Raw genomic sequence first — 12,838 nt, 5'->3', positions numbered from 1 at the left:
AGGACAGCTGAATTAAAGCTTAATCGTGATGGTTCGTTACGTTATAGAGCAAGCTTGTAGCTCTGGGTTTCACTCAGAAGTAAATTGAACAGGGAAATATATATAGTAAATGAAATTTTGACAGATATTAGTTAAAAAAGATCAACAATTGAGCATTGTATTCACATAAAATCAAAAAATAACTTGCTAACTGTTGTTGCATTGTACGTGGTTGACTTTTTTGTTTTAACAAATGTTAATTCTGAATGAATATATCTGATAGAGTATTTAAGTGATAATTTCATCATAAAGAATTCAGGGAAAGCTAAAAATGTTTAGGGATGAATATCACTAGAAATTATGAAAAAGGTAGTATAGTAATTGTTTATATTCTTCAAGTATGTATTGCAATAATTCAGCATGTCTAATTGTAAACATATGAAAACTCCTTTGAAAACTTAATTGAAATTTGATTCAACAAAAGAGAGTTGTAATGATGAACCATATAAGAAATTAATAGGTTTATTAACGTCTTTAGCAGTATTAACTAATCCTGATAAAGCATACTCTGTTAATCTCTTGAGTCAATTTAATAATTATCTCATTATTGAACACTGAAAAAGTGCAAAATTCATTTCAAGATGCAAGTATAAAGTATTTTATACCTACATTGAATTGCTGGAAAATTTATACCAATTTCGAAAGTAACTGCCATGTCAAAATTCTTCATATACTGAATGATCCTTCAAATTTTATTTCTGTTGTAACATTTTGACTAGTAATTCAAGTGAAAAATTTGAACTGATTTTATATATGTATATAGTATAGCTATAAATGAACAACCTGAAAAGAGACAGAATGAATAGACTTGCCTTTCGAATACCCATGGCTTATGTTACCTCATAAGCAAATTTAATATCTAGGTAGAACCTTTTTGAGAAATCAGGTTATAAGTTTGAGAGTCTCTTAATTTCCAAGGTTTCAGTTGAACGACAAATAATATTATGATAATATAACAGGGTATATATGGTTGAAATTATTCGTATGAAAGATTTCACAACGATTTGATTTCTTCATTATAAATTCAACAGCACTGCACTCAAATTTTTCAAAAACTGATAGGTAACTTATATTTTTGCACTCTTCAGTCGTAAAAGTGTATATTTTAGATATTCCAAAAACACATGGAAATTTTTGAATGTCATCTGACTAACTTGGCTCTTTTTCCAGTAATAAAGCCAATTGTGAATTATCTATAAGGAGTTTTTCTATCTGTTTAATACATGATCAGATGAAGCTTCTGTTCTCTTTTGTAGTTCCATCTTCTGTCGCAATAGATTCAAATTCTCACAAAAGAGAATGTAGTTTTATAGTTTGTGGAAAATAAACGAAAAATTCCTGAAATAAAGTAACATTCATATCCAATTGAATGATACAAACACTTAAAACAAACCTGAATTGAGGAAAATGCATTCGATGATATCAATGTTCATTTCCAAATTTTGACAAATATCTATCGAATTTTCGATTCGCCGAAAACTTTGCATTTTATCTGTCGGCATTTATTTAAATATTGAATAACAATTTTGGAAACTGCAAACTTTTTCAAGAACTTTCATATATCGAAATGGAATATTTATTATTAACATGACACTGACAGCCAAATTGTCCACAGATACCACAGAAATATGGGACTTGAAATGTCAAAATGATCCGAAACACCCCGTATACTCGAAAACCGCGGGGAGAATCGAAGGTTTGGGATTTTTCCCGGGATCTCCAGACGATTTTGAGGGGGGTCTTATTCTTGTCATTTTTGCTCTAGATGGTCCCGTTTGGGCTGTGATTTTACGTTTAAAGTTTGACGTATATGTGCAAGCGGTTTTATATATACTTAGATTATACAGATTTAATATAAATTATTCGAGTAAGATTTTCTAATTTCATATAGTATAGGTACTGTTAAATAACCATGAAAGAAGGCAATAATATAAATCAACAGAATGAACATTCATATTCGACATTCCCAAGCTTTTTTCAACTCAAAAATAAGAGAGAAAAGTAACCGAAAAATAAAATAAGATCAAATAATGACACGAGTGATATGACAAGAATCAGTAATACTTACTTACATTTTTGTTCGAAAATCCTCTTCAAATTTCCATAATTACAAGCAATAACTTCAACATGTGTCTCATCTCGATGATTCATCGTTCGGGAACTATAAACATACAAATGGATAATATTTGGAAAGAAAAGGCACTTTCCACATGAGTTAGGAACAATATTTTCTCTAATTCTGTGGTTATTCCGTTCATTCTTCCACATCTTGTAGAACAAAATCGTGCGAGAATATATCAGAAACGCACAGTTTTCATGGTTATATTTTATTGTTATATGTTGGTACCCCGAACTTTCCGCCAGGGCTTTATCTGTCAATTCATCAATTTGCCTTAAAGAAATCAGTTCTGCCAACCAATATTTTTCAATGCGAAAATCACTAAATGATATTTATGGAAATATTTCATTAATTTCAATAAAAATGCAATGAATTAGAGAAAATAATGTATAATACTCGTATACAGAAGGATCATTCTACCACTCGTTCTTTCAATTGAATTTTGAACTCGTGGAAGAATATCAATGCCTTCTGCACTTGTATTATAAATAACTATTTCCTAATATTTTTAATCAATTATTAAAGAATCGCATAAATCATAAAATTTTGGCATGTCTCTATGCGCCAATCATAAAATCCAAACGTTTCTCTATGCGGCTGAGCGCACAAAAATATAATTTCTTATAACGTCAGTCGGTATCAAGAAAACTCTCCGGGAAAGTGTTTCATTTACGCTATTAGGAAAAATATTGTTCCTAACTCATGTGAAAAGTGCCTTTTCTCTAATTCTGTGGTTATTCCGTTCATTCTTCCACATCTTGTAGAACAAAATCGTGCGAGAATATATCAGAAACGCACAGTTTTCATGGTTATATTTTATTATTCTATGTTGGTACTCCGAACTTTCCGCCACGGCTTTATCTGTCAATTCATCAATTTGCCTTGAAGAAATCAGTTCTGCCAACCAATATTTTTCAATGCAAAAATCACTAAAATATATTTATGGAAATATTTCATTAATTTCAATGAAAATGCAATGAATTAGAGAAAATAATGTATAATACTCGTACAGAAGGCTCATTCTACCACTCGTTCATTCCAAAACTCGCCACTTCGTGGCTCGTTTTTGAATTTTGAACTCGTGGAAGAATATCAATGCCTTCTGCACTTGTATTATAAATAACTATTCTTTCCAAATATTATCCATTTGTATGTTAATAATTCCCGAACGATGAATCATTCGAGATGAGATACACGTTGAAGAAAATTACATTCGAATTTGCCACCTGTTTATCAGAGTGCCTTGGAGGTATTTTATTTTCGACCCTTTCGCGCATCTCCTGATCAGATGCTGTTTTCGCTAGTTGAAATTTGAAGTGATCTAGAAGTTTGATATCCGAGCTGATTTTCGTTTCACTTCATGGTGTTTCAGTTTCGAATGACAATATATCTGAGTTATTGCTTGTAATTATGGTAATTTGAAGAGGATTTTCGAACAAAAATGTAAGTATTACTGATTCTTGTCATATCACTCGTGTCATAATTTGTTCTTATTATATTTTTCGGTTACTTTTCTCTCTTATTTTTGAGGTAAAAATAGCTTGGGAATGTAGAATAAGATTTTAAATTTTGTTGATTTATATTATTGCCTACTTTCATGGTTATTCTATACCTACTATATGAAATTAGAAAATTTAACTCGAATTGTTGATCATTTGGATTAAATCTGTATAAAAATTGCAATAGAATTAATTAATTGTCAAATTTCATATCTGTGCGCATCCTAAAAGCACAGAATTCACTGTGGCCCATTTCTAGGTAAATATTTAAGTTTTTTTCGGCGAAAAGCAAGTTTATCTTCATGAATTTTTGATGATTGAGTTTTGAAAAAATTATTATAACTATTTATTATTTTCAGAAGTGAGAGCTGATTGATATTTGTATTATATTGGAGCAGAAGTCTTGAATTGTGACTGATCATTTTCTGTTGGGATTTTATTTTGGAGAGAGTATGGGAAGAAAGAAAATACGTCATCGAAACTCAACATGTCTCCTCCTTTTTGAAAGAAGAATACGAAAAGGAATAAACTGACAAAGTGAGAAACTTTTTACATATTCCAGTATTATATAGTTTAGCAATCTCAAACGAATTTTAGAATTTCGAGCCAAAAAAGGCCTCAAACGAAAAAATTATTTCTTAAAGGTGTCCACACATGTCGATCAGATCTGTCAGTTTTCTTTAGAGTACTCACGACGATAATAAGGTTGAGGTATTCATAAAGCCAGCATGTTTATATAAAAAAATTGAACTCTTGCTTCAAAATCAACAAAATCTTTCGACACATATCCCGCTTTCATTTATTCCTGAAAAAACCAGAATTGGTCAGAGTCAATTTGGATAACCTGTGAAACAATTAAGGAAATCACCCTGTGGTGCGGTTCTACACGACAGTTGTGTTTCAATTCTACCCGTTGAGATTTTATCTTCTTCTTCCCGGCACGATAGACTAAACACTGACTAGCCGGTTCACAGAGCACGGTTTCCTCTGCAGTGGCCTTATCTAGATCTCCACGTTAACCGAACACACACACATATACGAAGTGGCCCCCAAAACTGTAGGGTGAAGTGTCTGATAAATCTTGCCCTATCTAGACTTTCGCCTGGTAGTTGGCCAAAATGAGCACTTATATATTCGATGTTTATTTTTGGTATGAATAGCTTCTCACTTGTATTGCGGAAGGTATCGTGGCGTTCATTTTATAAAGGGTGTTTTTTTTTAGAGCTATAGAACTTTGAATTGCAATAAAACAACGATGGATTATTCGATTGACATGAATTTTATTTATCCGCAAGATAATCTTGTGGCATTACATTTTAAATATGATTTCTCGCATATGACCGCCACGGCTGGCTCGGATGTAGTCCAATCTGGACGTCCAATTTTCGATTACTTTTTACAACATTTGTGACCGTATATCGGCAATAACACGGCGAATGTTGTCTTCCAAATGGTCAAGGGTTTGTGGCTTATCCGCATAGACCAATGACTTTACATAGCCCAACAGAAGTAGTCCAGCGGTGTTAAATCACAAGATCTTGGAGGCCAATTCACAGGTCCAAAACGTGAAATTAGGCGGTCACCAAACGTGTATTTCAATAAATCGATTGTGGCACGAACTGTGTGACATGTTGCGCCGTCTTGTTGGAACCACAGCTCCTGGACATCATGGTTGTTCAGTTCAGGAATGAAAAAGTTAGTAATCATGGCTCTATACCGATCACCATTGACTGTAACGTTCTGGCCATCATCGTTTTTGAAGAAGTACGGACCAATGATTCCATCAGCCCATAAAGCGCACCAGTCAGTTTTTCTGGATGTAACGGTGTTTCGACATACACTTGAGGATTAGCTTCACTCCAAATGCGGCAGTTTTGTTTGTTGACGTAGCCATTCAACCAGAAGTGCGCTTCATCGCTAAACAAAATAAAATGGACGTAGTGCGCGATACGTATTCCGCACAGAATCATTATTTTCGAAATGAAATTGCACTATTTGCAAGCGTTGTTCAGGCGTGAGTCTATTCATGATAAATTGCCAAACCAAACTGGGAATAAATCACTTGACAGCTGTTGAATCGGTAGCCATCTTGAACAGTAATGCCCACTTAAAGTTATATAACTCGAAAAAAACACCCGTTAGAAAACAAAACCATCTGTTTAAATCAATTAATGAATTAAAGATCATGTTTTTGAGAACTCTGAAAAAAATCAAAAAGACCTCCTACTTCTTATAATTCAAATCATGCAATTTTTTTCTATCAAAAATGATATATTTGAAAAAAGGCTTCTCCAAAATCACTGAATTGATAACGGTCAACAATAAATCATTCTGATTGCTATTGATCCATCTGATCTGATACCAAAGCACCCCCCTCTTTCGAGAAACAAGGAGTATTATCCATTCTGGTCATCATAATTCGTATTTCAACTTAATTACCATTCGAAATATGGGGTGACACCAAATTGCTGATCCGGAGATAAGAAAACACTCATGACAATGCTACACGTAGTGGGAAAATAAGCCATTGAGGATTTCCTGTTCTATAATGACAGGGATATCGAGCTTTTTATCGGAACATAATTTTTATAGTACTCAGCTGAATCTCTGTCCCCATTCTTCGAGAATATAACCAATGCGAGGGAAGAGAAATGAATTGATTCGAGATAAATATCATCTGAATCATCGTACAGGAAAAAGAAGAATCGGATTTTTTAATCAGTTTTATAGCTGTTTTATCAGGAGGTTCTCTGAAAATTTTGTTCACTGTTTATTCTATAATTTTAGTTTTGAACATCTCCCTTGCACCCAACCTTTGTAATCTGAGTCATATTGTGATGATTCCTTCTTTCAGTTGACGTCAATGATTTTCTTTATGAATTATCCATTTTGAGGAACTTGGTTATCCATGTCGCGTTCCGGATTTAACAGCCCTGCTGTTGTTGACATATGTCAACATAACTGTCATCCGAAGAGTCATATGTTCAGTAAAGGTGAGCCGTTTATTGATATGAATCTTTTATGTGCTTCTGTAGATCCAAGTTTATCCATTACACGGCGCGCACAACATTTGGACCTCTTTTACGGCACGCTGTAGCGGTTTTTGCATCTCCACCCCTATAAGGTTCAGTTGACCCAAGAAATAAAGCCAGGTGACCAAGAAATAAAGCCAGTTGACCATGAAATGTGTAGAAAATATGCTGATTGGGTGCTTGAACAGCAACGTTTGGATAAAAATTTTTCTCATCAAATTTTCTTCAGCGACGAAGCACATTTTTCACTCGTTGGCTATGTAAACAAGCGAAATTGTCGCATATGGGGCAATGAAAAATCCTCATGTAACTGCTGATAGACCATTACATACACAAAAAGTCACTGTATGTTGTGTAATTTGGACAAGACAAATTTTAAGTGAATTTGCCTAAGACTAATTTTTAACTAAGAACTACATTGTTATTGTTCATCCATAATTTCCATTGTTGGTTGACATCATAGGGATCTGGATTTCTTCATTAAAAGAACCTGGATGTAGTTTGACTGGACATTGTCTAGCTAATTTCTAGACTTATTCTACTATAATTGAGATTGCATCAAGACTCGAAGACATACGCAACTAATAGGTTATTACAAGTTTCAACGATATATGAAACCAATTATAAAAGAAAATTGTTGTGAATAACGAGCCCAAAAACTTCTAGAAAATCAAGCAATTGTCTTCACGGGATATTTTCACATTAATTTATCAACAACCCATTCATTTTGTTTTACTGCCAATTAATTATCTAAGTGGATCTCTCAAGTGCAAAGAGTTATTAAAAGTGAAAAACAAGCTCTCGGCCATTGTTTCTGTTTCATAATAAGCTTCCGTCTATAAACAATTACGCTTTATAGTACGTGTTGAATATACATAACCGATTCGAAAGAGCCGGTTGTATAAATATTTCCCGTTTTTTAATTACAATTCTAAATCAACAGAAGTATGACACTTTAGCATGTTTTAATTATCTACTAGATAAGCATCCAGACCGACTAGAATGGATCATATTCATAAAAATTAGGCAATATTGTGTTTATATAACAAAGGTTCGGAATTAAATGCCTCAATTAGTGGAGTTTACGAACCGTGACTCAGCCATAGCTCGTTTTCGTGGAATTATTCCATTAGAAAAACGCGAAAGTAAAAAAATCCCTATTATAAACTTTTTGCAGATGGTCGCCGAGATAATTCCACCCAAATAAATGAATTTTCGTAGCGAACCGAAAATTTTCGGGACAATAACGCATCCCTGAGGCTCACCGAAAATTAGAATATCGTAAGCATCAATTTGACGAATTTTCTGTTACTTAAAAACGACCCGTAGGTACCCGTTTGTTCTATTGTTAATGTGCCCATTCATATTCGGAAATATCGTATTCAGTTTAGTCGGTTAATGAGACTAATTACCATCGAAATGGTATTTTTTCGAATTCGTGAATTTGAATTCGTCCTCGAGCTATCTGAACGTCGTTTAGGGTTACATAAATTTCAATAATTACCACCTACATGGTCGGGTGAAGTTTTGAAGGTTTACGCAACGAAAAATGTGGAAATTTGAATATAAATTATGGTTTTGGAATTAGGTACGACTGGTGCGACTAGGTTTTTTCGTGTGACCACCTTCTAATTTGAAATTATGTGGAATTGATAATAACTACAAGAATTGATGAAGAGTTGTCGTGAAATATCATGTCGGTACACATATTTCATATGCATGATTTCAAGAAACTCGTAAAAACTATGGCAAATCAGATGAAATTATACATTAAATTCAAAAAGCCACCCTCTATAACTATTTTATCATTTGTGTCAAAGTTGAATAATGCAAATGCACGGCAACCAAAACAATTTATTCAAAGTTATACTGTCAGTATAAGCCAGTAGTACTTTTCGATTTGATTTTTCTACCATACCCATAGTAACAAGACATTTAGGTACTCAGATCTGGAAAAGGTCCCTTCACTTCTTCAATTACCTATAATTATCATAGAAACGACTGGAGAAATGTTTCTGATTTTTAAAGAGAATTACTTACAAAATCACTAAGCCTTCTGGTTGTAATTGAGTCGATTAACAAATTGAAAAATTTTATCGAAAAATGTTCACACTAACACGGAGAAAAACTTACAAGAGACTAAACAAATCACAACAAAGCGAAAACTAACCCGATTTCTCGCTTCCCGAATAGTGCAGAATAATTGCAGTTTCTCTTTAGCATCCTCAAAGGGACAACTTCGGATAGAGGCATGCCTCAAATCTATTTTTAGAAGCCGCCTTCAAATCATTTGGTGAGGCACTGGTTCACCTGCCTCATAAGACAAGCAACCACTGACATATAGGTATATCTAATATTCTGATTTAATCTAGACATCAATTATCAGAAATAATCAACAAAATTTCAAAGGTCATCTATCTTATTGCCCATGAGGTAGTTTCAATCCTAATTAGACCAAACTGATAATCACCAAAATCAGAACAAACACAATATACCCGATACCATCGCAAGGGTCTTACAGGAGGTCATCAGACCCATTGAAGCCCATCAGAACAAATCGCCTCCTACCACCACAAAGGACTCCGAAAAAGCAACGTTTCCAAACAATCGACCTATTCTACAATCAGCCGGAAAAGATGAAAGATAAGGCTACACCGAGCAGCTCGGCACTCAATAAATATGGAATTCATTTCGCTACGAGGGAAACTAATGAGAAAACTAATAGGTTGGAAACAAGGCGGTAAGAGCAGGTATTATTCAGATGAAAGATACCCCATTATATAACCAATGAGGAGAAGTCGCTGGACGAAATTGTTTTCTAACAGAGTATATCGGGCGAAATCTGGCTCGGAGTCCAGCCCATAAAATAAGCGTTACTGAGTACCCGAACAACGCCTCGCCCGAAATCTTTACACCATTGGACAACCAATTACCGTTCCGCACCGGCGATTGGCATCGAGGGCCTGGAGGGGAGAGCCGCGGTGGTGGGGCAGTCAATATGGCTGATTTACAGCCCGCGCTCCTACGTGCGACGGGCCTTTTAGGTTAGTTTACAAGTTAACGTCTAGCGGGCTCGATAGGAAGGCCACAGCGACAAGCGTTACAGCGTATGCGTTCATCCGGCAACCTATGCGTTGTGTTATTCGTTGTCGCGCTTGAACTCTGCGTTATTGGACGATCTGTTTGTGACCTGTGGGACTTATTGGTGCGCTTGAGAGCTCTGACCGTCTTGTCTCTTGTCCAAAGTGTTGGGTGTTAGCGAGAAGGTGCCAGGTTCGGTGGCTGGTATGACCGTACAAGACGAGACGCGCGCTATGTCGCAGACGGCAACGACAAGGTCACGTTTTATGATAACAGACATTCTGAACGGTTCTTCGGATGGTGGTGCTATACTGAGGGGTAGATCGCCGAGTCCCGGACCTAGGGATCTGTCGCTGCACTCCAATCCTAACCATGGGGACAGCGATACAGATAGTTCTGGACATCCGGACACCTCCAGCATCTGCTCTAACGGTAAGGGTGCATGGTCTATTTTGAGCCTTTGGGAAGAGATAAATGCTTCAGAATTTATTTTTTCTTCTTACCGAATTATTCTATCAGATGTTCTTGTTTGTCTTCAGGGCAAAGTTTAAGAAGAGTTTGCAAGAATTCAAAATGAACTGGTTGAACCTTTTGGTCTCCATGCAGCGTTTGAAATGCTGTTAGAAACATATGATTTATTCAATGAGATATTTTTTCATTTGAAAGGTGGCATTTTGCCTCTATGTGTGGGAAATAATATAATTCAAATGACCACCACGACTTGTCAACGCGTTGACAAAATTATCAACGCAATTCTTCATATAAATTTGACTGTATTTCATCAATAGTACCTTAAAGGCTGATTCTTAATTGCTCAGTTGTTGTTGGATTATCAGCATAAACTTGTAACTTAACACATCCCTAAAGAAATAAATCACAAGGTATTGAATAACACAGCTTAGGAAAATAATTATAACATACTTTCATCACCAAATTCTGTTTTCCGTACATTGATTGTTATGGTGATAACTTCTTGTTGCATATTCTTCAGATCATTCGAAAATAATTCATTTGACATTGTTTCGTATCGTTTCACATTGGCTGTTACTCTTCGAACATTTTCTGTAGCTTCTCTTCATAACAGTTCCCAAAATCAAAGCATAAGATTGACTATCAAACTTCTATATCTTTTGTTTTTTATTATTTTTTTAAACAACTTTGAACTTTCTTTACTATTTCTACTAAAGAACCTACAAAATCGTTTGATTTGGAAAAAAATATAACCTCCATTAAATTAGCATACCTATTTTACGCTTAAGCTAGCAGCAAGCAACATCTTTCGAAGATGCCAATCACTCCTTTTTGCAAAACGTATAAAGCACTCCTCAAGATCAATCAGATTACTAAATTGTTGGTAAAGGCTGTCTGCCTACAGAATACCTATCGTTTCAATGATTTTATCTTATATTTCCGGGAATTATAATCTATTTTTTTAATTGATTGTTTGGTTTCATCCATCAAAATTTATCTGAAATCTGAATATTTCCAGTAGAAATTTGAGATTGATTTTCTAAAAACACTATTGGTCCATCACGAAAATATGAAAGTGTAAATTTGTGATTTCGAAAAAAAAATGAGTAGCTATTGAAACTGATGAGAGGATATGAAGAGAAAACAAAGCAACAATACCAATAAAACCATTAAAAACCAACACCTCGATAAGTAGAAATCTCAACGCATCTAAAACGAAAGATAAAATCTGAATTCAGCTAAATATTCCTCTCACACTTCTTTGCACCCAAACAGTTCTAAACGGAAATGGTATAATTTAATCCCAGGCGTTACTTTCTTATGTAGACCCAATAAAGACCAAATTAACAATTATTTCCGCCAAAAGAACATCATTAATTGGCCTCTTCTACATCAACAACAGAACCATCTGCAATGGTAATCGATCTCGTAAATAAAACGTTGGAACCCAAAAAGCGTTATGTTTGACCAGGAAAAAAATCACGGTTGAAGACATAGCGTGTGGGAACCCATCACAATGGCTCTAACCTGCACCGGATGATAATTGAGGGGCTCTATTACAAGAAATGACGGTGAACAATCCAACTCTGTATGTAAATTTCCTAATACACTCCGAGTCGAGGAAAACTGCCTGTTATCACGAATATCGTATTAGTTGCAAACGCTGTTATTCAAATTTTCTTCTTTGTTTGCGCCCATTAGTACTATTGAAGATCGATCCCTCCTCTGTAATTACCAAAGCGATTCGATGTTTTGAAGAGCATGGGAAATTTCATGGTTTATGGGTTCTGCAGGGATTATCCTTAGGTTTAATGGCGCGCAGATTGAATATAACCGCACCAATCATTTTATTCATGAGCTCTCCGTCTTTATTGGCTCGAAAATTGGCGTTTTACGGCATCAGGAAGAGCTATGGAATGACCGTCGATACCGGCAGGTTCATCACCCATAGACAATTTCGTGTTATTGGAATGGAGGATGTTGGCTATGTAATCGATCTGTTTGGATGGTATTGAATATTGATTCTCTTGATTTTGTTCAAAAGGAGTCTGTTGAAAGGCAGTTAAATATAAGGTTTTAATAGTTCAATATAAGGTTTTATAATAACAGGTTTCATTTTGAGTAGCCCGCTAACTGGAAAGAAATCATCTTTTGACATTTAACAAGTAAAAACTATGCTATTACTGAAAATAGAACGATACGCGCTTCAACATTGCTTTGAAATTAGTGAAATTCACTACAAAAATAAGAGTTAAAATTGTTCAGTAAAAGCAAAATTAAAAAAATAGTGACATACATAAAAAATTTGAGCTGTTGAGGTGAGTTACGCCGATATCTTCAGACTATTATTTCAATTATTTTAAGTAGGTATACAGGGTTTCTCAGAATAAGTTCTAGGATCGAATATTTTGAAAAAGTTCAAATATCTTTTATTTAGAATTTAGGAGTTTTCACTACTACTATGAACATACTTGAATAATTTTAGTCAGGTGCGCCTCAAACTGGGAATTTTATGGCTAAAGTTTTCAACGAATTTTGCTACTTCAGTATGAAAAAATTTCGAGGCGCTTTTTCGACAAACCATTCAATGAAAAAAA

At 34.8% G+C, this 12,838-nt stretch overlaps 1 protein-coding gene across 1 annotated transcript in view; it reads left to right on the top strand.

The window, feature by feature from the left end:
- Positions 1-9,728: 9,728 nt before the first annotated feature.
- LOC123676330 (homeobox protein B-H1-like) overlaps positions 9,729-12,838 on the top strand; it is a 44,599-nt gene continuing 41,489 nt past the window's right edge. The window contains exon 1 of the mRNA XM_045612178.1: positions 9,729-10,202. Within this exon, the coding sequence (XP_045468134.1) occupies positions 9,977-10,202 (226 nt within the window). The 5' untranslated portion in view covers positions 9,729-9,976. The remainder of the gene's footprint in view (positions 10,203-12,838) is intronic.

The sequence above is a fragment of the Harmonia axyridis genome, chromosome 3 (genome assembly GCF_914767665.1).
Source record: "Harmonia axyridis chromosome 3, icHarAxyr1.1, whole genome shotgun sequence".
Taxonomy (NCBI): domain Eukaryota; kingdom Metazoa; phylum Arthropoda; class Insecta; order Coleoptera; family Coccinellidae; genus Harmonia; species Harmonia axyridis.
This window is presented reverse-complemented; position numbering and strand designations above follow the sequence as displayed.